Source organism: Dermochelys coriacea, chromosome 2 (genome assembly GCF_009764565.3).
Source record: "Dermochelys coriacea isolate rDerCor1 chromosome 2, rDerCor1.pri.v4, whole genome shotgun sequence".
In the NCBI taxonomy this organism is placed as follows: Eukaryota; Metazoa; Chordata; order Testudines; family Dermochelyidae; genus Dermochelys; species Dermochelys coriacea.
In genome coordinates, this window is record NC_050069.1 from 267,328,175 (window position 1) to 267,350,368 (window position 22,194).

The 22,194-nt window shown below is 54.2% G+C and overlaps 1 protein-coding gene across 1 annotated transcript in view; it reads left to right on the top strand.

Moving 5' to 3' along the window:
* Positions 1–22,194, top strand: part of NBEAL2 (neurobeachin like 2) — a 180,805-nt gene that overhangs the window by 109,149 nt on the left and 49,462 nt on the right. The window contains 7 exon segments of the mRNA XM_038390938.2: positions 964–1,049; positions 2,693–2,999; positions 3,750–3,856; positions 8,451–8,534; positions 14,052–14,135; positions 16,957–17,055; positions 20,921–21,501. Coding sequence (XP_038246866.2) covers positions 964–1,049; positions 2,693–2,999; positions 3,750–3,856; positions 8,451–8,534; positions 14,052–14,135; positions 16,957–17,055; positions 20,921–21,501 — 1,348 coding nt within the window.

Genomic DNA, 22,194 nt, shown 5'->3' on the forward strand with positions numbered 1-22,194 from the left:
GCACACGTGCCCCAGCCGGAGGAAGTGAGGCTGCCACACCCAGCCGGAGCACTTTCCATCTTCAAAGCGCTTCCCGAGCGCCTGTGAAGCTCTGTTCGATCCGCACGCTCTGGGCTGGGTTTGACACCAGAAGGGTTTTGCCGTTGAGCACCCTTTAGAATGAGAGAATTCCCCACCCCTCTGTCCCCCAACATCCCTATCACAGCGGGACCCAGGGAGCGTTCCCACCCAACAGCAGTACAGCTCTGATCTGGGGAGGGCGTTAGCTAATGCAGCCCCTCTCCCTCCCTGCACGGGCCGGGCTTCCTCCCCTACGTTCTCTAAGGTTGATTTAAATAAGAGCATGTTTGCCCTTCAGTAGCATCTTCCAGCTAAGGAGCGGAGGGTGAGCTTTCCAAATAGTGAGTGAAGAGCTGAGGGGAAAGCTGTGTCAGCCTCCTCTTACAGATGGGGAAACTGAGGCTCAGAAAATTCTAGTCCAAGGCCACGCGGTGAGTCAGTGGCAAAAATGGAAATGGGACTCAAATCCTTGGTCTCCCAAGGGTCACTAGCGCCCCATCCTAGCTGGCATGAGCTGCTTCACCTCTGGAGACAGAGGTGATCTGTGCGTGCCCTAAATTACTATTTATAATGTGTAGTGTGGTAACGCTTAGAGGGGCAACCCAAATGAGAGCCGTGTTGTGCCAGGCACTGAATATACACCCAGTGAGAGCCAGTCCCTCTCCCATAGAGCTCGCAGTCTAAATAGACACAGCAGAGAAAGGAAGCCGTGTCATCATGGCTTTACTGATGGGGAAACTGAGGCACCAAGTGACAGATTCTGATACAAATCCCCGGGAAGTCTTTCCATTGATTTCAGCAGGCATTCAATCAGGTCGTGTATCTCCTCCCCCCGCCCCCGAGAGATTGGTGCTTAGTCTCCGGCTGACAGGCTAAACTTCTCTCCCCTCTCGCCCTCTGCAGGGAGCTTCCAGGACGAGGGGCAGCTTCCCGAGGCTCTCCAGCTGCGACTCATCCATCTCTTTGGAGCCATTATCTCTGGAGCCAAGGTAACTCGTCCCTAGCCCTTGTGGTCCCCTCCTTCCTGAAAGCCAAGCTTTGCTCCTGGGGAGGGAGAGGTGGGCGGGAGAGCGGGCGTGGCCATGTCTGATAACCAAGCTTGGGGATTCCACACCCCTTCCCAGAGATCTTTAAGGGCTGGGGGGCCGAACACCTGCCAGGGATGGTGTAGGTCCTGCCTCAGGGTGCGGGGGCTGGACTAGGCGACCTCTCGAGGTCCTTTCCAGCCCCACATTTCTAGGACATAAAAGCAAACTGCTTGGATCCCTTCTGCATTTGTCTCCTGTTGTATGCTCCCCCACTTGCCGCCCCCCACCTGCTGGGATGTTTTGTGAGCATGGGAAGCGCAATGCGCAGCTGGCTGCATTCGGCTGGCCTGAAAGCCCCACAGGAGCCAGGGGTGCCTTTAAGTGTCCCTTGTGTTGTTTTAGGGGGAAAATACTTTTATTGCAGCAGCGCTTACGGGCCCTAGCAAGATCGGGGCCCATTGTGCTAGGTGCTATGCCCACATATAGAGAGTCCCTGCACGGATGCGGTCACAAGTCAACCAGGCAAGATGGAGGGAGGGAGGGAGAGGATGTTATCCTCATTTTACAGGTGCGGGGCTCAGGCCCCGAGAGTCTGTGACACCGATACTTAGCCACCTGGAGGCAATGTGGCTCAATGGATAAGGGCACTAGACTGGGAATCGGGAGACCTAGTTCGTATTCCTAGCTTTGCCCCAGACCTGCTGTGCGACCTTGGGCCCATCACGTTCTCTCCCCGTGCCTCAGTTTCCCTGCCCATAAAATGGGGCTAATAATACCGATCCTCCTGTGTGATCTAGGGATGAAAAACTCAATGTCATGTCACCACACTTGCCCCTCACGGGCATTCGGAATCCTGCCTTTGCCGAGCGTAGGGCTGAAAACAAGCGCTCCCGGTGCCTGGCCTCGCTTCACCCTGCGGGGCCCCGTGGGTCTGGGTCTCTCGTCCCATCCACCACATCTTTATTACTGGTGGGGAGGGTGATGCGGGAAGAGATGAGAGCACTGCTTGGATTTGGGTCCTAGGAGGAGCCTATGGCAGCTCCTGGTGCTTTAGGAATACAAGGGGGGGAGGTAGGGATTGTGGGGCACAGGCCGTCTGAGACGGAGTCGCAGTGGGTGCACTTCAGATATTGCAGGTACCTTCCTTCAGTCTTCCTATCGTCCTCCTGTTCTCTCCTTTTCTTCCCCATCCCCACTCTGCTTTCCTCCCTGTAGGCTGCAGCCAGTAGAGGGCGACGTGATCCCATGGTTTTTTACCCTGACTGCGTTACTGCCCTCTACTGGACAGCATTTGCAGGACAGACCCAAGCCTTGAGCGTTAGACAGATGGGCCCCAGTCCCACGTGATCCAATGCTCTTGCAGGAAGCTAGGTTGTGCTTGCAGAGGGTGAGTCTCTGGCACCTGCTTAAGCCCAGATTCCCAGCCCCTTGTGCGTGAATCGCACCGCCCGTGAGCGTGGTGTACGTGCGTTTCTACGCAAGACCCAGCATGCTGGTGTGATTCCCGCCGTGGGTCTGAGAATCTGGGCTCGAGTCCCTGTTCGGGTCTGGTCTGGGCTTGGTTTCCTGGGGCGCCATCTAACGGGGCTGCTTTGCTTCGACAGCAAAATGCCCTGCAGGTGATCACGCCGACCTCCGTTGAGGCCCTCATGCTAGTGCTCAGGCAGTGGTGCTCCCCACAGAATGGAGACACCAAGGACCCCAAACTGCTGCAGCTGACCTTGAAGAGTCTGGTGGGAATGATTCACATCCTGCACGCCAGCAGCCCGGGCCAGCGCAAGGTGGAGATCAGGACCATCTTGGACAGTTACTTCAAGGTCCTCAATTCAGACCAGCCCATGGCCTCTCTGGAAGGCTCGCAGGCCACTCGCTGGGAGGAGGGGATGATTGCTCTCAGGGTGAACATGCTGGGTAGGTAGCTCTGGGAGGAGCTGGGCCTGGAGTTTGGGGGATGGGGAGGCGGACAGGGTTCTGGGGTGGCGAGTTTTTCCCACACAAGATGGGTACGGTTCCCTGACTGTGCACCACACGGATGGGAGCCGCTGGGGTAGTGGAATGAGATGAAGCTGTCCCTAGGGTTAGTCCCGTAGTCCCTAGCAGGGCGATGCAGGCTGCTCTGCCTCCCAGGGCACCAGGGCAGTGTTGCTCAGCCGCTGCTGGGAGGGCTAGTGAAGACCAGACATGGCTATCCACTGGGTCTTAACCACTCTGGCTAGCCCTGCCTGAGGAGGGCTCAACCACGTGTCGTCTCTTCTTCACCTGCTCGTACACTGGGCTCAGCGCTAGCTCGCATGCTGACCGAGGCAATGCTGCCTGATGTAGGCACGGCCTAGCCGTTCATCTGGCCTCTTAGAGTGGCTGCCTCTCTCCAATGGGCACCTCTCTGGGGGGAGAGGACAATCTCCATACCCTGCTGGAAATTAGGCACCTGCCACTTCCCAAATTCCCTTTTGTCCCCCCAGGAGCTCGGGGTGGGTCGTGTGCAGCCTGCTAACCCAGCTATTGGGAGTGCTAGATAGTCCCAGCCTCCCAGATGTCACTTGCATGGCCCTTGAGCCTTATTTCTGCTCCTCTCCCCACGAGTCTGCCATGGAGCGAGGCTCAGATGCTGCTCCCCTATCGGCTTGTGTTGATGGATGACACTCTTCCTCTCACCTTCAGATGCAATTCCGGAAATGCTGAATTGTGGTGACCGGCCAGTACTGCAAGCCATGTTCCTCAGCAACAACTGCTTCGAACACATCATCCGGCTGATCCAGAACAGCAAGGTATGCTCCCCGGCACTCTTGGGTCGCAAGTGGCAGGGGTGGGACCTCTCCGAGTTTCCTCCTACCTGGAAAAACCCTAATCGGGTCCTTAAGCTTCAGGGCTGGTCTCAGCAAGGAGACTTGTTCTAATACCGGGCAGGTAGAAGTAACCGAATGAGCCAGGCACTCTGGGGGAACTTGAGCTGTTGACTTTGGGTTGCTCTCGTCCCTCAGAAGCCATTAACCGTCTCTTGAGTCAGACCCCCCCACCCCCACCTACCCCCGAAGATCCAGGTCTGTCATGCTGTAGTACAGTAGATCAGCCAGCTAATGACAAGGAAGCTGAGAGGCCGTTGTTCTGGGTTGTGTGCCCTCTCCAAGAGGAGTCCCTAATTCCTGTGTTACACATCCACTCTGCGTGTATGTTGTAGCCTCAGCTTCACCCTAGATCTGAGTTTTGTCATTCGGCTTGCATGCTGTGTGGGGCTGAGACTGTTTTCCTAGGCGTATGCACCACTTAACGTCCTGAGAGGCTACCACAACACACGGGTCCTCACCATTATCGTGGTGCAAGCCTTGTGCCTCTTACACTAAGGTCCTGACCACCAGTGCACATTCAAGATTCCAGTCCACTTTTCTCAGGAGTAGAACTGTCAACCCTGCTGCCCTGGCCAAATTCCAGAAGGGCCCGAAGCTCCTTGAGCATTTTCACTTGCACTCAGCATCCTCACTTCCTGTCCTAAGTGGCTGTGTAATGTTCCTGTGTGGTGTTAACCAACACATTCTAGAAGAGGCCACGTGTCATGGCACGTGAAAGCTGATCCCATGTTTGGCCTTGTGTGTTAATTTCAGGATCTTTATTACTTGTTGCTAGTGGAAGAGGTGAAAAGAGCCCAGCTAGGTTTTTGATCCCCAGGCTGCATTTCCAGAGCAGACAATTGGGAAAGATCTGTTAACTTGCTTACTGAGCGGGTTTGCCCTGGAAATGCGATTGGCGAGGGTATGGAGCTGCCACACTCCCATTTCTAATCGGAACCTGGAGTTCCAGCCCAGATGCCTGCAGTTGATTCACCTGGCTTTATTTGGAGGTCACTTTTTATTCATCTCACCATTAATTTGACGGAAAAGGAAAAAAAGACATCATCTTTGCTCTTAATTTTGTGCGCTCTGTCCTGCTGCAGTAGATCTTTGTGGCCCAGCAGTTTGTGTAGCGTACAGTGCTTCCCTCCACGCAGGAGCTCTGCATGCGTTCATCCATCTTGCTGCAGTTTCTAAATCCGGAGAGAACACGCAGGCCTGGCTGTGGCACAGCGCATGTTCGTTCTGCCCGGAAAACCCCTTAAATCCTCACTTGTACACAAAAGGAAGATTTACAGCCATTCATAACAAACCGAAAGCTGGACCCTGCTGGAATCTTGCTCTCCCTCTCTCCCGTGTGTTATTTTTAACTTCGGTTTAAACAAACCGGGTACAGGTTGGCTGGAATTTTCCCATTTATGGCATTGACCGGAGTGGTGGCTCGGAACATGCACTGCTCACGCGTGTGTGCCCTCGCCACCTGCCCCCTGCCCATGTTTAACATTGAGAGCGCATCTCGGCTCCCTCTCTTCACAAACAGGCGATCCAGGGGGGCTCTTCATTCAGCAGCTTCAACCAGTAAGGTGCCGCTCGGGCAAACCCTGAATCTCAGTGACCACCAGTGGGTGCTGTTGCAAACGCTTGCAGCTGAAGAGAGGGTGTCTTTACCCTAGGAGAGGCTGAAATTGGCCACGGTACCAAGTAGATTCCTAGATCTACAAGAAGCTGCACCTGGAGCTTTTTCTGTGGCAAATGCGAGGATGCCTTGCAACAGGCGAAGATGTGTGGGTGACCCTGGCAATGGGGGGGAGGGGGAAGACAGGCAGGCACTCAAATACATTGAGGAGTAGCTGCAGCACTCCCTTAACCAGCTCTTCTTCCGTTATTAAAATCCAGGCCGTCGTGGGGGCATTCTGAGTCCTTTGCAGCTCTGCCCGGGCTTTCGTCCGTTCAGAGTGTTTCTGAACTTGTGCTCCCAGCCATGGGAGCCCATCTGTCAGAACCTCACTCGCACCGATGAGCACCGCAGCCCTGGATCTTGGCCACCGGTGGTGGAGAGCTAATGGATTAGCACTGGGGGGATGCCCGATTGTTAAGCAGGTCGGGAGCCATTCACCTTATTGAAGAGGGTGCTTGGTGCTGTATGTTTTGCGATGGGCTTCATGCACAGTAATCAGCCCTTGGCAGGGGGCTAGATGGTGGCATAACTCTGCTCTAGGGGTCTTGGTGGGGGCAGGGTGAGGCAGAGAGGGGGAGTGACTTGTCGGAGGCCACGGTGGCAGCCTGCAATAGAGGAAGGATGCGAACTCGGGACTTCTTGACTCCCACTGCTGTGATCGGATCCTGCCTCTCTCATATGTGCCCTCCCAGGTGTCCTTTTGTCCCAGCACATCTGGAATAGTGCACGTGTTACACAACCTCTTTGGCACAGGCTCATGTGTCTGCAGCCGCCGCCGCCTTGTCTTGGGTGTGCTCAGAGTATCTGACAGGGTGCTATAGGCCTGCAGGCCGGTGACAGGCAGTGGAGGTGTTTAGAACAGCCCTGAACGCAGCCAGCTAGGAGGATTCTCCGAAGGACGAGCAGCCCCGTGCTGGCTGTGGCTCGGAGCTCCCGACCAGACTCTTTCAAAGAATCAAGTGCAATTAGATGGTGCTCGGCTCCCTGCTGCTCCTTGCTCCCCCAGGCCCGCGGGATCAATCTTCGGGGAAGCTAACAAGATTTTTCCACCTCTCTCTGTCATCTGTTGTCACCTCCAGCTGCTTCCGTTTCCAGGTTGCAGCCCGGTCTTGTCCTTGGCAGAACTGCCGCCGAGTGAGGAGCTGCTGGCTAATCTGTGTCCGAAGCAGGCTGCTGCTGGGAGACGTGGGAGCAGGGGAGGGTAACTTACAACAGCCAACTTTTATCATGGGCTTTTTAAATGCAAGGAGCAGGCTACTCTCCAGCGCTCCTGGGAAGCTCTGTGCCGCTCAGTCGTGACTCCGGTGGTCAAGGGAGGAAAGCAGGACAGCAACATGAGGTGTTGGTCCACGTATCCTTGTCCTTCCTCTCCGATCCCATCTGCCCCCAGCTCGACGCAACAACTCGCGGACTGGCTGCGTCACTTTGACTCCAGATTGCTTTCGGGACCGTTATATGGCTCCCTAGCAGGCGACTCAAGTCCCCATTTGTGCTGAGCAGCTTCCTGTAACCATCTCCCTTTGATCTTCCTTCCGCATATCCCGAAGTGATTCCCCCTCCCATCTTGCTCTCTGGGGTTCCCCGATCTTCCCTTCTCAGTAACTCATTGCTGCCCCCTCGGCACGCCAGCCCCAGAACCCAGTGCCTCTGCATTCATCTGCCGTTGGGCCATGCAGGGGGAAGTTTCCTTCGGAGGTTTGCTGCCTTGCTACAAACAGTGATGCTTCATCTTTCCCCTGCTGGCTTCGGAGCTCAGTTACGCTGATTGCAGTGGGTCGGTTCTGGCACTGTGCTGGTGTCACGGTGGAGAGAAGAACCTCACTGCTGATAGTTCGGAGAAGGGCCTGTTTTCCCTGTGTCCTGATCTTTGCTCCACAGATGGTTTAATCTTTCCTTCCTCTGTCCCCCAAAAGCTAGGACAGAGACTGAGCCCTGGAACAGAGCAAGACTCATTGTGAGCCCTTTTTTTTTTTTTTCCACAAGGCATTCTGATTCCTCTGATCCTCACTGGTTTCTGCCCAGCCTTACCATACTGGAAGAGCTAGAGAAGACAATGACAATCCGGTTCTTGAAAGCAAATTGTCTCAGGCTGGTCGATGGGGCCAGACTAACACTCTAAATTGGGGAGCCCTGTATTATCTTCGTGGCCAAGGCTGGAAGAGTTCAGGCTTTCCCATGCACATGTTGCCCCATCCACATTCCTTGGCTCTGGTCTGTGCCGTAGAGGCTGACAGCAAAGGTGCCGGTCTCTATGATGTGCATGACAGCTCAGTAGGAGCTGGATTCAGTTTCTCTCCCCCCCCCCCCCCCCGAACTCGCTTCAGAGATGCCACTGAACTGCTGACAGCGGGGGTTACTGAATCGCTACTTACCCGGGAGACCTTTGGGTCAGTGACCTGGAGGGGAAAGCTCCACTGCTGGTTCCCAGGAGCAATTTCTACCATGCTGTTCTACAATCCTCCTACAGCATTAAGATTTCAGGATCTGCCTTGTTGCCCCCCACCCCCAGCCATGCTCTACCCTGCCATTTGAAGTTAGTGCACAGGAGAAATGCCAGCTACTCTGATGGTGCAGAGACAAGACTTCACAAACCATATGTCAGAGGCAGGCTGCAGACCAGAGTTGAGAACCTGATCCAGGGCCCATGGGGGACAGTATCTTCCCCCCGGGCGCTACCCCTGCACCCTCTGGCTCTGGGGGGGTGTCCAGGTTGGAGCTGTGTCCCAGCGATGATGCAGCGGAGTTGAAATCCCAGCTGGTTACTCCTACACTCCTAGGTGTGCCTGTCCATTGTGTGCTTAACCCTCTCTCTGTCTTCTCCTTGGCTGATGTAAGCTTTTCTGACCCCCTTTTCGACAGCTCTACGTGAGTGGGGCACATAAAGCGGATGAGATGGGGAGCGAGCTCGCCGCACACTTACTGACCGAGAGCGATGTCCAGAAGGTATTGCACGTCGCTGGTAGTGGCCAGGGCAACACTCAGGCTGTGGCTGCTTTTGTTAATTTCTTTTCCGCTGCAACAAACCGGGTGATGTCAGCAGCGCCATCAAGCCCGGGAGGGGGGAGGGGAAGGGGACACTTTTGCCCGTGGCTCTGCGCCCAGCTGTCAGGCAAGTTCACCCTGCACCATCCAGCTAGAGGGGGGAAGGAAAATAGGACCTGAGCCGGCCCAGTGCCCATTGGCTTGGGTGGGGATTGCGCATCCAGAATGGAGGATGAGATTTTATCTTTGCTTGGTGCTTTCCGTCCCCAAGGGCTTGGCACTGATGGGGAAACTGAGGCACATCCCCAGGGGCTGGCAATGGAGTGAGGTGGGTGCCTGGCAGGTCCCTGTCTAAACCATACAACCTCACCCTTCACCCGTCCCGCTAAAATTAATTTTGCCTGCACACAGACCGGGACTAGATCTCGGAACAGAGCCAACAGTTATGGATGCTCTCCACCCATAGTACCGTAGTGCCTCCCGATAGGGCGGTATTCTCCTCCCCTTTTTACAGATGGGGAAACTGAGGCAGAGTGCTGCATGGAGTCCTAGAGCCAGTCATGAAGTTCAAGGCCAGAAGGGCCCCCCAGATCATCTGCTCTGGCCTCTAGTATGACACGGGCCACTCCTATCAGCACACCCAACCGAAACTGAAATGAGACCGAAGTATCACAGCCCGCAGGAGACTAGACTATGATGGGCCACAAGCATAGACTATTGGGAACCAAGGTGCACTAGTGCCCGATGCCCCTGCAAAGGCAGAGATACCCAGAGAACCCCAGCAAGTGCCCTACACTCCCAGAGGAAGGCAATCCATCCTTCCCCAAGGTCACTGCCAATCTGAGCTGAACTGAACCCAGATCTCCTGGGTCCCAGTCCAGTGACTTCCCCGCCAGGCCATCCTGTCCCCTCCCCATCCTGCCAGCCCTTCAGTACCTGCTTTGGGAGCCAGGGTGGATTTTAAGCTATGACGGCACAACACGATTGGCCCCTGCCGTAGTCTTGTGCCCAAGGAAGGTCTCCTGTACCCCATGACTAGGTGAGAAATAACCCAGCCACCTCACCTCGCCGATGGCTTTGCAAGGCTCTTGGAACCCGCTCTCGGCTTCCTTCCCGGGTGTAATAGCATAGGAAAGGGTCTGGGGTGCCTCAGAGCCTGGGGAAAGAGAGCAGCAGACGCTTTCCAAGGGGCATCACGTTGGAGCAGTTACTTACCCTGCTGTCTTCCCCTGTTTCTTTTTAAGACAGAGGATGGATTCAGAGGCTAAAATATGGGGGTGGGAGGGGAAATCCACCGTTCCATTTGGACCTCCCTGGCTCTGACATCCCTGGTTTGTGCAAGGTGATGGCACTTTGGGAATGAGCCTGCACCAATCACGTGTGTGTGTGTGCGCGCGCGCATGCACGCATCGAGCTAGTCTCGCGTCCGTCGCTCTGAATACGTCCTGGCTCGCCTCCGGGGGTGGGGAGGGGGGATAGCGCGGTCGCCCGTTGGATCCAAGAGAGCCATCCAGCAAGGGCTCGCTGTTGCATGCTTCTCAGCCTTCCAGGTGCTTGGCAACTGGGGCGCAGCAGGGCAGGCTCCATGGGAGGCTTAGAAAGGGAATATCTGAAGTAACCAAAGCCCATCAGGTTGCCGGCCGTCGAGCCAAAAGCCAGGAGACCAGCCGAGCGCACTGTTATAAACAGAGAGCTGCTGGTTGGTTCCATCTTACGCCATTAGCCAGCAACCCCGGTGCCCTCCTGGGAATAGATTTCCAAGCAGTGTTTTCAGGAAGGCTGGGCCCAGTCCTGTCAGGTGCCAAGCGTCCGCGAATCCCACCAATTTCCATGGGAGTGGACAGGCGTGCAGCACTGTCATGAGAGGTGCAGAGGACCCAGCAGGATCAGGCCTGTAAAATCCACCTTTGCATTGAATACGCCCCATCCAAATGTTATGTCCAATTGAACGTCTTCTAAAATGGACCAACCTGTAGTGAGGTCCATCCTTCCTCCCCTCGAAACCTGGACACTGGGGGCACCGCAGTTCAGGAGAGAGAATCCAGAGCACGCGCCCGTTCCTCAGCTGGTGTGAGCAGACATCGCTCCATTGAAATCAGTGTAGCGCTCGCAGTTAACACCTGTTGCCCCTAGGTGTCTTGGGTTGCTCCCCCAGTGGGGCTATTGAGTGGTGGGGGGGGGGGGTGTCTCTGTCCCCTCCTAGTTCTAAGGGGCCCCTTGCATGAACCGCCTGGAGTAATTCTCCTGCAGCCTGTGCTTATAAACGCCGTCTTCCCCCACGCACACTCCCCGGCCTTGTTCCTGAATTCCCAGCCTGGCGAGATTTGACGTTTGGTTTTTTTTTTTTTTTTTTTGGTTGGTTGGGTTTTTTTTAGCAGTAGATGGAGTCCCCCCCACCCCCACCCCCTCGGTGGGAGGCTCTGACCTGTGTTCCCATTTTCCCCTTCCTTGTCAGCTTGGTAGCTAGGGAACCAAGAGAGGTTTTCAGAAGCTGGAGGCAGGCAGACAGGCTATTCTGGCTTTGAAATTGAGCAGCAACTTCCAGGAGAAGCCACTTAGACTGTCCTTCCCGAGGAAGGGAGCAAAGATAATCTCCTAACAAAGGAAGGCAGGCCTGGCCAGATGGAACAGCTGAGAGGTATTAACAGCTGGTGGCTCACAATACAATTTAATTACAGAAAACCAAGGGAGCCGTAAAATGTTCCCTCTCCCTCCGGGCTCCTTGCTGGCATCTGCGGGAAAGCTTGTCGTTTGGTTTTATACTTCTCCCATGTTTGCAACATGCATGCACATCTTGGGAGCAAGTTTTGTGGTTTTCCCCGGGCTGAGGGCTACTGGGGAGGGTGGGTGGGGCCAGAGAAACCCTTGCTGAGTTTGTACAGCTCAACAGAAAAGGAGTTCCCTGAGGCTAGCCCTCTCTCTCCTCCACCTTCGCATGCTTCTGGGACAGGGGATGGGAACAATCCCTAACCAGCTGGCCTGGTGACCTCTTGCTCTGTTTATGCCACTAGTCCTCTGGGCCGCTGGAGGTCTGCAGAACCCTCCTTGGGCGAGAGCTGAGTTAAAGCGTTTGAGACTCTGAAGAGGGGCCTATGGGGGAATGACCCAGGTCGGATTAACAGGCCAGGGGAACCCCGCACTGATTCACTTGATCAGCATCTCCTGGTTTGAGTAGGATCTTGTCTTTGTTTCAGACCCTTCCTGTCACTAGCTCCTTCCCTCCAAGCCCCACATTCCTTTGAGTGAAGCTGCCTCTGGCTGCCGCGGCTTGGTGGCCCCACAGTACTGCTTCCTGCACTGTTCAGTAGTGGTGCTTTGGCAACCCAGCTTTAGTTTGCATGCAAGGCATGACAGGTCCCCTTTCCTTTGCATCTCGTGGGGGGGGGGTCCCTTACGGCTCTGAGATGTGGGACGGCCGTAGTCACTCCATGTAAGCTCTGCTACTTGGCTGCACCGATCTTTATTTTACAGGTCGCTGGGCATTGCATCTTGAGCGGCCCTGGCTACTGCAGGGATAGAAAAAGCCGCCAGTCCAAAAGATTAGACTCCTGGAATTGGCCCAGTCTCCCTCTTTCTTGTTTCCCTCTTATTTCAGGGAAATATCCTGTCCTTTCTGGCCAGAAGGGAAAATTAATAGAGGTTTCCCCCCCCCCCCCTTGAGCTGGGGTTTTAAAGCCTAGATAAACAAAAGGACACAATGGAGCATTGGGCCAGGAGGCTGAAAGGCGGGGACATGTCTCAGCGTTTGCTGGGGGCTGGCTGTTTTCCCCAGGAAGGGTAGGGGTGGGGTCTCAGGGCGCAGCAACCCTGCCCCAGATTGTGGAGAAAAGGGAAAGCCGAGCCCAGGACACGGAGGTGGTGTTTGCCCGTTTTGCCCCTCGCTCGCACATGGAGCCGCGTTGCTCCGACAGCTCCCTTCTCAAACTCCCCGGAGGCTCCAGCAGTCCTAGGCCCTGGATCCCGGGACACAAACCTCCCTTCCGGGGCTGACCTCTGAGCGGTGGCAGTGTTTTCCACAAAGAAACACTCCCCTCCTTAGCTGGCCCGTGGCTGGGATCCTGTCCCCACTGAAGTCAAACCCCTGCTCATGGCAGCGGGTGCAGGAAATCTCCGATGTCTGGCTTGTCCTCTTCCCGGGTGGTGTGGCCAGTGACAGAACGACCTGTGGTCCTGGAGGCAGCAGCTTCGTGTACCTCTATCTACCCCTGTTCCTGCTGTCCCCTCTCTGGTTCTTCTGGGCATCATCCAGGGATGCCCTGCGCTCTGTCTGGCAGGGCCCTGCTCCTTCTGTCCTCCAGATGTTTCCTCTTGGTGCTTCTGTGCATCTTTCTCAGACCACACTCCACTGTCTAGCCGCCCATGTAGGGGAAAGGACCCAACCTGGGAATAGCCCCCTGAATCTCCCCTGCCCCCGAAGGGGTCTCAGGATCACAACATAGCCTGGATTAAATGCAGGTCCATTCCCTCTTCTTTCCCAGCCCCTACTGGTTAATGGTCTTCCATCGGCCTAGCCCCCTAGGAGCCTTAAACAGCCCCAGGGAGAATGGATCTGCCCTGAGGGGCAATGCCCGGTTGGACTGAATTTCTTTGCAAGCTAAAGCAGCAGATGAAGGCAGGGGGCACAGAATGATCCCACTACCCTGTGGTCATCTCCTGTACCCGTCGGGTGTCTGCCTTCAAGGAGTGTGTTACCATGTGGTCCCTAGCGGTGACCTGCAGAGTTTAATATTAAACGGGTGGATCTGAGCCCCACATCTGGAGTCTGGATTCTCCCAAAGTTTGGTGGGGGGGACGTTGCCTCAAATAAATAGCATGCTCCCCAACCTACAGCCGTAAATCTTGCCTGCCAAGGAGAGTCTAATCCCTGGGATTCGGGTGGGGCAGGGGACATGAGCCCTTCCTTCCTGTAGGTCAGGTACAGCTGTGGCACTGTATGGGTCTCTTTCCTATCTGATCCTAGGCATCCTATCGCCCCCAGCTCCTTTCGTGGCTCTGGGTAAGTAGGGGTGAAAGGTTTGGCATCTGCAGAACGAGGATTGTCCCACCTGCCTATGGCCAGACGGGTTTGCTCAGGGATGAGGCTGAGTGAACTGGTGGTTTCTCCCCATCACCAACGCCATGTAAAGAGAGGAAAAAGCCTGGCAGCTCCCTGTTGGCCAGTGAAAGGTTCACGTTCTGATTTCTCTGAGGTGCCGGGTAGCCGCAGCTCCTGTGGTTGCTCAGGCTGTCAGCGGCTTAGAGGGTTGAGCTCGGATCTCGCACCAGTACATGAGTGTGCTTGTCAGCCCTGCAACTACCAACTTGACCTGACCCGACTTGAAGCTCTTCTCTGCTCAGAAGCCCCCAGTGTGACCTTGTAGTTCAGGGCTTGACTTGGAGGAGCTGTGAAAACTGGGATTGATTGGCCTGCCAGTCCAGTGGATTTTAATAGGCCGGGGTCACCACATGATCGTCACTCGCTTTCTCCCCTGTCTTTAGGTGTTCGACAGCAGTTCCGACGCCATCACGGTTCATGCCATCAGCGTGCTCACCTCCATCATGAGCAATTCGCCGTCGGCCAAGGTAAGAAGCGGGGAGGCCTGACCCCCTTTGGGGTTCTGCTTGGTTGTGAGGGTGCAGTTGTGGGGGAGTGGGATGAAACATGTAGGTGGAAATGGAGGTGGTTTTGGCAAGTGGATTGTGCACACTGGACTAAGACTTGGGAGACCTGAGTTCAAATCCTGGCTTTGCTGCTGGGTGATCTTGACCAAGCCAGTTCCCCTCTCCGTGCCTCAGTTTTCCTATCTGTAAATTGGGAATAATGACACTGACCTCCTTTGTCAAGCACTTTGAGACTGGTGAATGAGAAGAGCTAGGTATCATTAACAGTAATAGTCATAAGGGAGAACACACTGAAATCTAAACCTAATCTACTTCCAAAGGGCATCTGCAGGTCTAGGACTGTGACCAATGGCCAGGTTGAGCAAGGGCTGAGGATGCTGGGGCAAATGGGGTCCAAAGGAGAGCTCCTACTGCTAGGTGTGGCTGGGTTTCATTTTGTGCTGTAGGATAGGCCGTGCTAGTCCATGTCGTGTAGGTTGAAGGGCTTTTCAGGGCTACCCCTTCCAGACCAGATTCTGCCTTTGTAGGAGCAGTATCCTAGTCTGGGCATAATCACCTTGCCATTACCGGGAATCCACACAGAGTCAGATACTCCTCCAGGTGAGGGTGGCAAGGCCTCGGGCAACTTGGCGTCTAAAATGGGAGCTTCTGGCATGGCAAATGTGGAAGGGTCGGGGGGTAACTGAAACCAACCAAACCACTGTGCAGTGAAAGTTCAGTCTGGGAACGAAAACATCCGCTGGTCTCTTGAACCTTCACAGCCTTGCCATTGGTTCTTGCCGCTTGCCTGGGGTGATCTCGGTACTCTGGGATGAAGAAGAGCAATACAAACTAAAGGACAGAACAAATGGGGATAAACTGGCCAGGAATAAATTTAGGCTGGGAATAAGAAGAAGGTTTGTAACAGTCAGAGTAGGGAGGTCCTGAAACAGCCTTCCAATAGAAGTGGGGCAAACAACCCAACTAGTTTGACGAGGATGCTGGATAAATTTTTGATGGGGATGCCTGTGAGGTAGGGAAACAGACTTGGTGCCTGAAGAGGTCCCTTCCAACCCTGTCTTGTCTGATCACCAGTTGACTGGATCTTGTCAAGAGGTTTTTTTTTGTTTTGTTTTGAGTGTTTGTCTCCATTAGATGCTTTGTTTTGTGAAATAAAACTGAGCTGTTAGTAGATTTCTGGTCATCTTTTAAACCGCCTTTGATAATCCCAGCATTCCATGTTGTCTCGGCTCAGTAGCTATTTTCCTGGCGGGCTTCTATGTCTGTAGCCTGCTCTTTGGAAACTCAGAGCTGTCTGTGTTTCTGGGAGTTTGGGCGACTAGCGCTTCAGCGGCACCACGCCTGGTAAGAAACGTCTATAGGATGAGGCCCTAGGATTGGACTTGAGAGCTCCGTGAAGAATCACCACACGATTCAGTGGTCTTCTAGGCCTTGTCTACACTGGCGGCAGTGTGTAGGGTCCATGTAGCTACACGCCACAGTGAAATGCAGGCTGCATGCGTGCTGCAGTATGTAGCTACACGGGAGCAGTGAAAGGCTCTGGTGGGGACAGGCAATGTGGAAAGGGTCCAGCAGCGGGTAGGCAGCAGGACACTACATTGCTTTAAAAAAAAAAAAGGGGGGGGGGGAGTGTAGATGGGGAGGCACCGTTTGAGAGCGTAGCGAGTCACGCAGGGTACATACCCTACAGTTCTGGCGGGTCTAGACTCTACTCACCTAAGTCATGCTGTTTAGGCTGCACACTCCCCAACACGGCTATATATATGTTCCATGCCACTATGAGTGTGCCGTGTAGACACACCCTTCTGAGTGGCTTTGAACAAATCATACCAGGTGGCTGTGTTTTAACTCCCATTCGGGGAGTCGGACCTGGGTTTGGTTTGGCTTGGCTCAGGTTTGGTTGTATTCAGTGTGTTCAGGTTCGGTTCCGGATCAAGCCACCGAAAAATGGTAACAGTGACCAGTTAGGAACAGTTCAAATCAAATTCCAGTCAGCGTGGAAATGCATTGAAAAAAGCGAGTTGAAACTTAAAACTGAAACTATTTTTTTACCATTTATTTTTTTTAATTTTATGTGAGTTTCCTGGTGGCTTTTTTTTTTTTTTTTTTGCCTTGTCAAATCCATGGGATTATTATTTTTTGTTAGGAACAGTTTGAGCAAATTAAAACAGCATCTGCTAATGTTTGCTCTTTCATCTTGGGCCTCTGCTGTGAAGGAATAAATCTGAGTTTAGAGCCTGGGCCCCACCTCAAGTGGAGCGACTGGAGGGAGGAGCTAGCCCCAGGTGCTGGGGCTGGTGGGAGGAGGCTTGAGGCGTTATTTTAACGTTTGGGACCAGAGAGCGGGCCTTTTACGTAGCAACATATCCTGTGCAGGCAGCTCCCCAAGCATCTCCTCTCCTTCCCTACTCTTGTGGGCTGGTCTACTTCTATTCTCCTTCTCATCTCGTCATACGGGGGCAAGGCCTTTCTGGGAGTCGGCACAGGGCTGCTGGTTATTTTGTTGTTTAATAATGACAATAAGATCGGTCCTTTTTTTTTTTTTTTTTTTTTTAATATTGTTCTAAAGCACGCAGACCCTTTATTTTAACTGGTAACCGCAATTTTTTTTTCAGTTCAGGTCCTAGGTAGGACAAACTTATGGTTTTAGTTTGGTTCCAGTTCAAATAAAAATACCATTTTGAATTATCTCGGTTCCACACCCTGTCCGTCACCCCTGCCCTGTGCTTGGGTGTATGGGGCCAGGGCATGCACTTAACATGGACACGTGTCTTGCTTCCAGGAGGTGTTCAAAGAAAGGATCGGTTACTCCCACTTGTACGAAGTTTTCAGGAGTCAGAGCCAACCCACCGCCCGCCTGCTTGAGGAGCTTCTGAACATGGTAAAGACTGAGCTCTGCTGCGGGGCAGCTCATGGCTTTGCAGTGCCCGGCCCCAAGCGTCCCGTTCCCCAAATGGGATTGGTGGGGTCAGGGATGCTACAACACTGCTGTGTGGCCAGGCCATGGCTAGAGGCTTGAATCTGGTACTACTTCAGCCTAGCCCTTTGCCTCAGCCAGTAGAGGCTGATGGTTTTAGAGCCAGAGATCCTGAGTTCAATCCCCGTTGCTGGCGACTCACCCAGGGCTATTGCTAATGCAGGACTGCTAGAGTTGGGGTGGGATACATGGGTTACAGCCCATCTGTTTTCTCATGTGCAGCCCAGGGAAGTAATAAAATGAGCTGTTCTCCTTCCTTACTGAGCACGGTCCTTTGCTGGTTCCTCTTCACTCCCCAGTACAGTGATCGTGATTCCCTGGGCCTGACCTTTTATAGTCTGTCTTTTGCAAGCCCCCCTTGGAGCCAGGTGAGAATTGGCCCCTTCTGAGGGCACTGTCATGTTTGCTGACCTGTGGTCTGTTTTGTGCCTGTGCCAATACCCCCCTACTTTCCTCTCCGTCCCTGCCTTGTGCGCTAAACCAGCCGGGTGAGTAACTGCAGCTGTGTCCTTGAACTGAAGATCAAGGCACGATAGGGAATGAAACTCACAACAAACACACCATTGAGTAGCGCATCAGGAATCCTCAGTGCGGATTGCCGTGAGGAAAAGCGCTTTCCCGTCAAACCACAAGTGCAGGGAGCCCGGCCCCACAGTTCCATTGAATCAGGCAGCTCCCTCGTTTCCAGCATGCCCTGGAACCAAGGCAGTGTAGGCCAGAACGCATGCCCGTGTGCCTGGGGGCTGTTCTCTGAGCAGGTTTACATGTGTTCGCAGGCCCTGGGCTGGACTCTGCCAGAGGGTATGGCTACATTCGAGCTGCAGGTGTGAGTTCCAGCTCAGACGGACGTACCCGCGCTAGCTTTAATCGAGCTAGTGCGCTAAAGGTAGAAGCGTAGTCCTGATGAGATGATCCCACCTGGGATCCTAGGCATGTATCCTGCCACCCACGCCGCCGCAGCGACGCTCGTGTTGTTAGTCTGCTAACTCAACAAAAGCCATGTGTGTATTCACCTGAGCTGGAAACGACCCAGCCAGCTGCAGAGCCGTAATCTTCCAGCGTCGCACATGTAGAGATCAAAGGCAACTAAGAATAGTTATACCCATTAAGGGACTTGGAGCTGCTCCAAGATGGCTGAGAATAGAACCCATCTCCTGCCTCCTAGCCTTGGGCCATGTCCGTGAGATGGTACTGCTCCCTGCGGCGTGAGTAGGGCCCTGCCAAATTCACGGCCATGAAAAACCTGTCATGGAACTGTGAAAATTGGTCTTTTGTGTGCTTTTACCCTATACTGTACAGATTTCACGGGGGAGACCAGTGCTTCTCAAATTGGGGGTCCTGACCCAAAAGGGAGTTGCAGGGGGTTTGCAAAGTTATTTTGAGGGGGTTGCGGTATTGCCACCCTTACTTCTGCGCTTCCTTCAGAGCTGGGCGGCCAGAGAGCAGCAGCTGTTGGCTGGGCACCCAGCTCTGAAGGCAGCGCCACCGCCAGCAGCTGTGCAGAAGTGAGGGTGGCAGTACCGCAACCCCCCCAACAATAACCTTGCGGACCCCCCACCCCCAACTCCTTTTTGGGTTAGGACCAACTGTGAAATTTCAGATTTAAGTAGTTGAAATCAAGAAATTTTTATTTTTAAAATCCTATGACCGTAAAATGGACTGTGAATTTGGTAGGGCCCTAGACATGCACAAAGGGCCCCAGTACAAGCAAAGGAATACAAATGAGGCGTCTGTTCCACCTGTTAGTTTATCTCTGGGTGCAGCGGGTCAGGCATAGCCCTTGGCTTTCCCGCTAGAGATCAGGTTAAGATTTCTCTGCCTTCAACGGAAGAGACCCGATTACTCTAGGTCCCAGAGGAGGGGGAGTTTGCAGAATGAGTCATTTCCCTTAATTAGCTTGTCAGCTCAAGACAGTTGGAGATACAAAGGGCAGGAAGAAAGCCCTGCTGGGGGAAGATGCCTTGACAATGATAAGGCAGCAGAGTTCTCGTGTTAGAAACGAGAAAGGTTATTTCTCCATTTGCAAGTTATTGGATGACTCGGCTGCAGTTTTGACATCCATTCAAGCAATACCATCATCCGCAGCGCTTGGCTTCCTCAAAAGCAGCTGCTTCATCACTGCCATGGGGACAGACTAATTAAACCACGCCAGGGGGCCTGTGGCACTGGAGGATGGGGCATGAAGGGTGACGTTAATAAGGATCTAGGTCTGATGGGAACGGACATCCATGGAGCCATTGAGAGCTTTCCACTTGCAAACCATGAGTGCAGCAGTGAAGTGGTTTGTGCGGTGCCTAGAGAGTGGGGGCCTTGATCCAGGATTGAGGCCCCTGGGCTATTGCCATGCAAGTAATAAATAAATGGACATAGCTGCCAAGCAGCAAAGCCATTTCTGTGTCTTCAGAAGGACTCCAGAGGTGCAATTCTGGGGCATTCACAGCCCCTCGGTCCTGTTGTCTGAGCAATGTCATTTCTAGAGGATGCTGATTTGTGTCTCACCCTTAAGTGCACAGATACATACTTGCAGCCTGGCTCTGTATCCGATCTTTTTACTGATCTGGGAAGAGGCTGCAGATGGAGCCTCTGCGGGCATCAACTCCTTTTCCTGGCACCCAGGCTGCATGTCTGGGTGTTGCCTTGTCCAGAAGTCTGAACTGGCTGGTAAAATATTTCCACACACAGTGGGTGGGAGGGGAAATTCATCCATAATCGAATTCCCTCTACAGTGCAATGATGCCCCTGGTTGGCTCGGATGCAGGGACTGAACCAAGAACCTCTGGATCTAAACTCACGGCCTTTTAATGCCTGAGCCAAACTTCCAGTATCAGAGCAGCAGTAGCTAGCTCATAAACCAGCCTCCAGACAGGGGCAAACCACATGCTGAACGTCAGTGATGTGGGTCCTGTGGGCAGAGCAGCTCATGTATCCTGGTGGTGTCTGGGATTGCAAGGTCATGTTTCCACAGCTGGTGATGAGTTGGGGCTGGTGGGAGCCTCACACCCCTCTCCTCCACTGGCCCGGCCCCCTTACCTTTGTATGCCCCTCTCACCTCCCACCCCACCCCTGCCTGCACGTGACCTACATGCCCAGCTGGTTCTCAGCTGAACCTTCGTGTGATGCGCATGCCAGTCTGTGTGGAGTTGTGCATAGACACTGCCAGAGGCAACGTGTGGGGGAGCATGGGGGGTGTCAAATGCCCCCCTAGATTGGCGGGGCAGGAGAGGAGCTCTGTCCTTCTCTCCCTGCGCTTCTCCCCCAGCACGTTCGGCTGCTCTCCCTGGCAGCTGGGAGTTGAGCAGGATGGAGCTGCTTCTGCCTGAGGGAGCCTGGCTGGGAGGCAGAAGCGGCTCTGTCCCTGAACGTGCACGGGGGAGGCACAGGGAGAGGAGGACCGAGATGCGCCCCTCCCTCCGCCCCCCAGCAAGTAACATGGGGCAGGGAGAGCATTGCGGCCCCAGGCTGCGGGAGGGGTCACTGGGCAGGGGAGACACGTTGGGGGGGGGGGTCACGTGTCCTCCCCTTTAGGTTGTGCGTTCCCAGTATACGGAGACGCTAGTCATCTACAGATGCTGCCACGTGTGGTGGGATGGCGTTCTCCATGGTTTGGAATGCCCCATGATGCATTGCAGCAGCACACGTACCAATGACCCCGGTGGCCCATCCGTGGGCTCAGAGCAGGCCGGGCGCTGACCCCGCCAGAGGGCAGTGGGGAGGTGGCTGGCGCGCCCTTCGGCCAAGGGATGTGACCCTGTGCCTTCTGTCTCGCCAGGCAGTAGAAGGAGACCACAGCGCCTTCCCCGTCCGACTCATCCGCAATGAGCAGCCGCTGCTGATGCTCATCGCGTGGCTCCCTGAGTTGAAGTCACGGGACCTGCAGGTGTTCCTGTCCGACTGGCTGAAGAGGATCTGCGACGCTTCCCTGCCGAGCCGCATGACCTGCGTCAAGGCAGGGATGGTCAGCTGCCTCCTGGACGCCCTGCGCGCTGAGCAGGAGCTGGACCGGAAGTGCTCCGAAAACCTCATCTACCTTCTGCAGGTGCTGGGCAGCCTCTCCATCCGGCCGGAGGAGCTCCGCCAGCTCATCAGGCTGCTATGGACCGAGCCCGGCAAGGGGCCCCACCCTTATACCACGCTGGTCATCCGGGCACTCTCTGGCATGGCGAGGAAGGACCAGTCTGAGAGGGCACTGCAATACTTCGACCTGATGCCAAGCATGGCCGGAATTATGGTGCCGGCCATCCAGAAATGGCCCGGGAGTGGCTTTGCCTTCCACGCCTGGGTCTGTCTGAACGAGGAGCCCGAAGGCTTGCCGGATCTGCCTACGAGGCTGAAGCGGAAACAGCTATACAGGTGGGGCATGTGGAGGGGAGTGGGCAGTGTCCACCTGCCTCCTTCCCTTCCTTTCATGCGAACGGGAAACCCGTTGTAGATCCCTGGAGTTTGGAAAGCAGTCAGCCAACAAACACAGTTTTAAGAATGGAACACAGTTGCCTCACACCTTTATTTGACTAGTTTGAATTATTTCAGCAACTGAGTTGTTACTGTGGTAAACTTTGTGTAAGTGCTAGGTTCCTTTATAGATTCATAGATACTAAGGTCAGAAGGGACCATTCTGATCATCTAGTCCGACCTCCTGCACAGCGCAGGCCACAGAATCTCACCCACCCACTCCTATGAAAAACCTCACCTATGTCTGAGCTATTGAAGTCCTTAAATCATGGTTTAAAGACTTCAAGGAGCAGAGAAGCCTCCCTCAAGTCACCCATGCCCCATGCTACAGAGGAAGGCGAAAAACCTCCAGGGCCTCTCCAATCTGCCCTGGAGGAAAATTCCTTCCCGACCCCAAATATGGCAATCCGCTAAACCCTGAGCATATGGGCAAGATTCACTAGCCAGATACTACAGAAAATTCTTTCCTGGGTAACTCAGATCCCATCCATCTAATATCCCATCTCAGGGGATTAGTCCTATTTACCCTGAATATTTAAAGATCAATTACTTACCAAAATCCCATTATCCCATCATACCATCTCCTCCATAAAC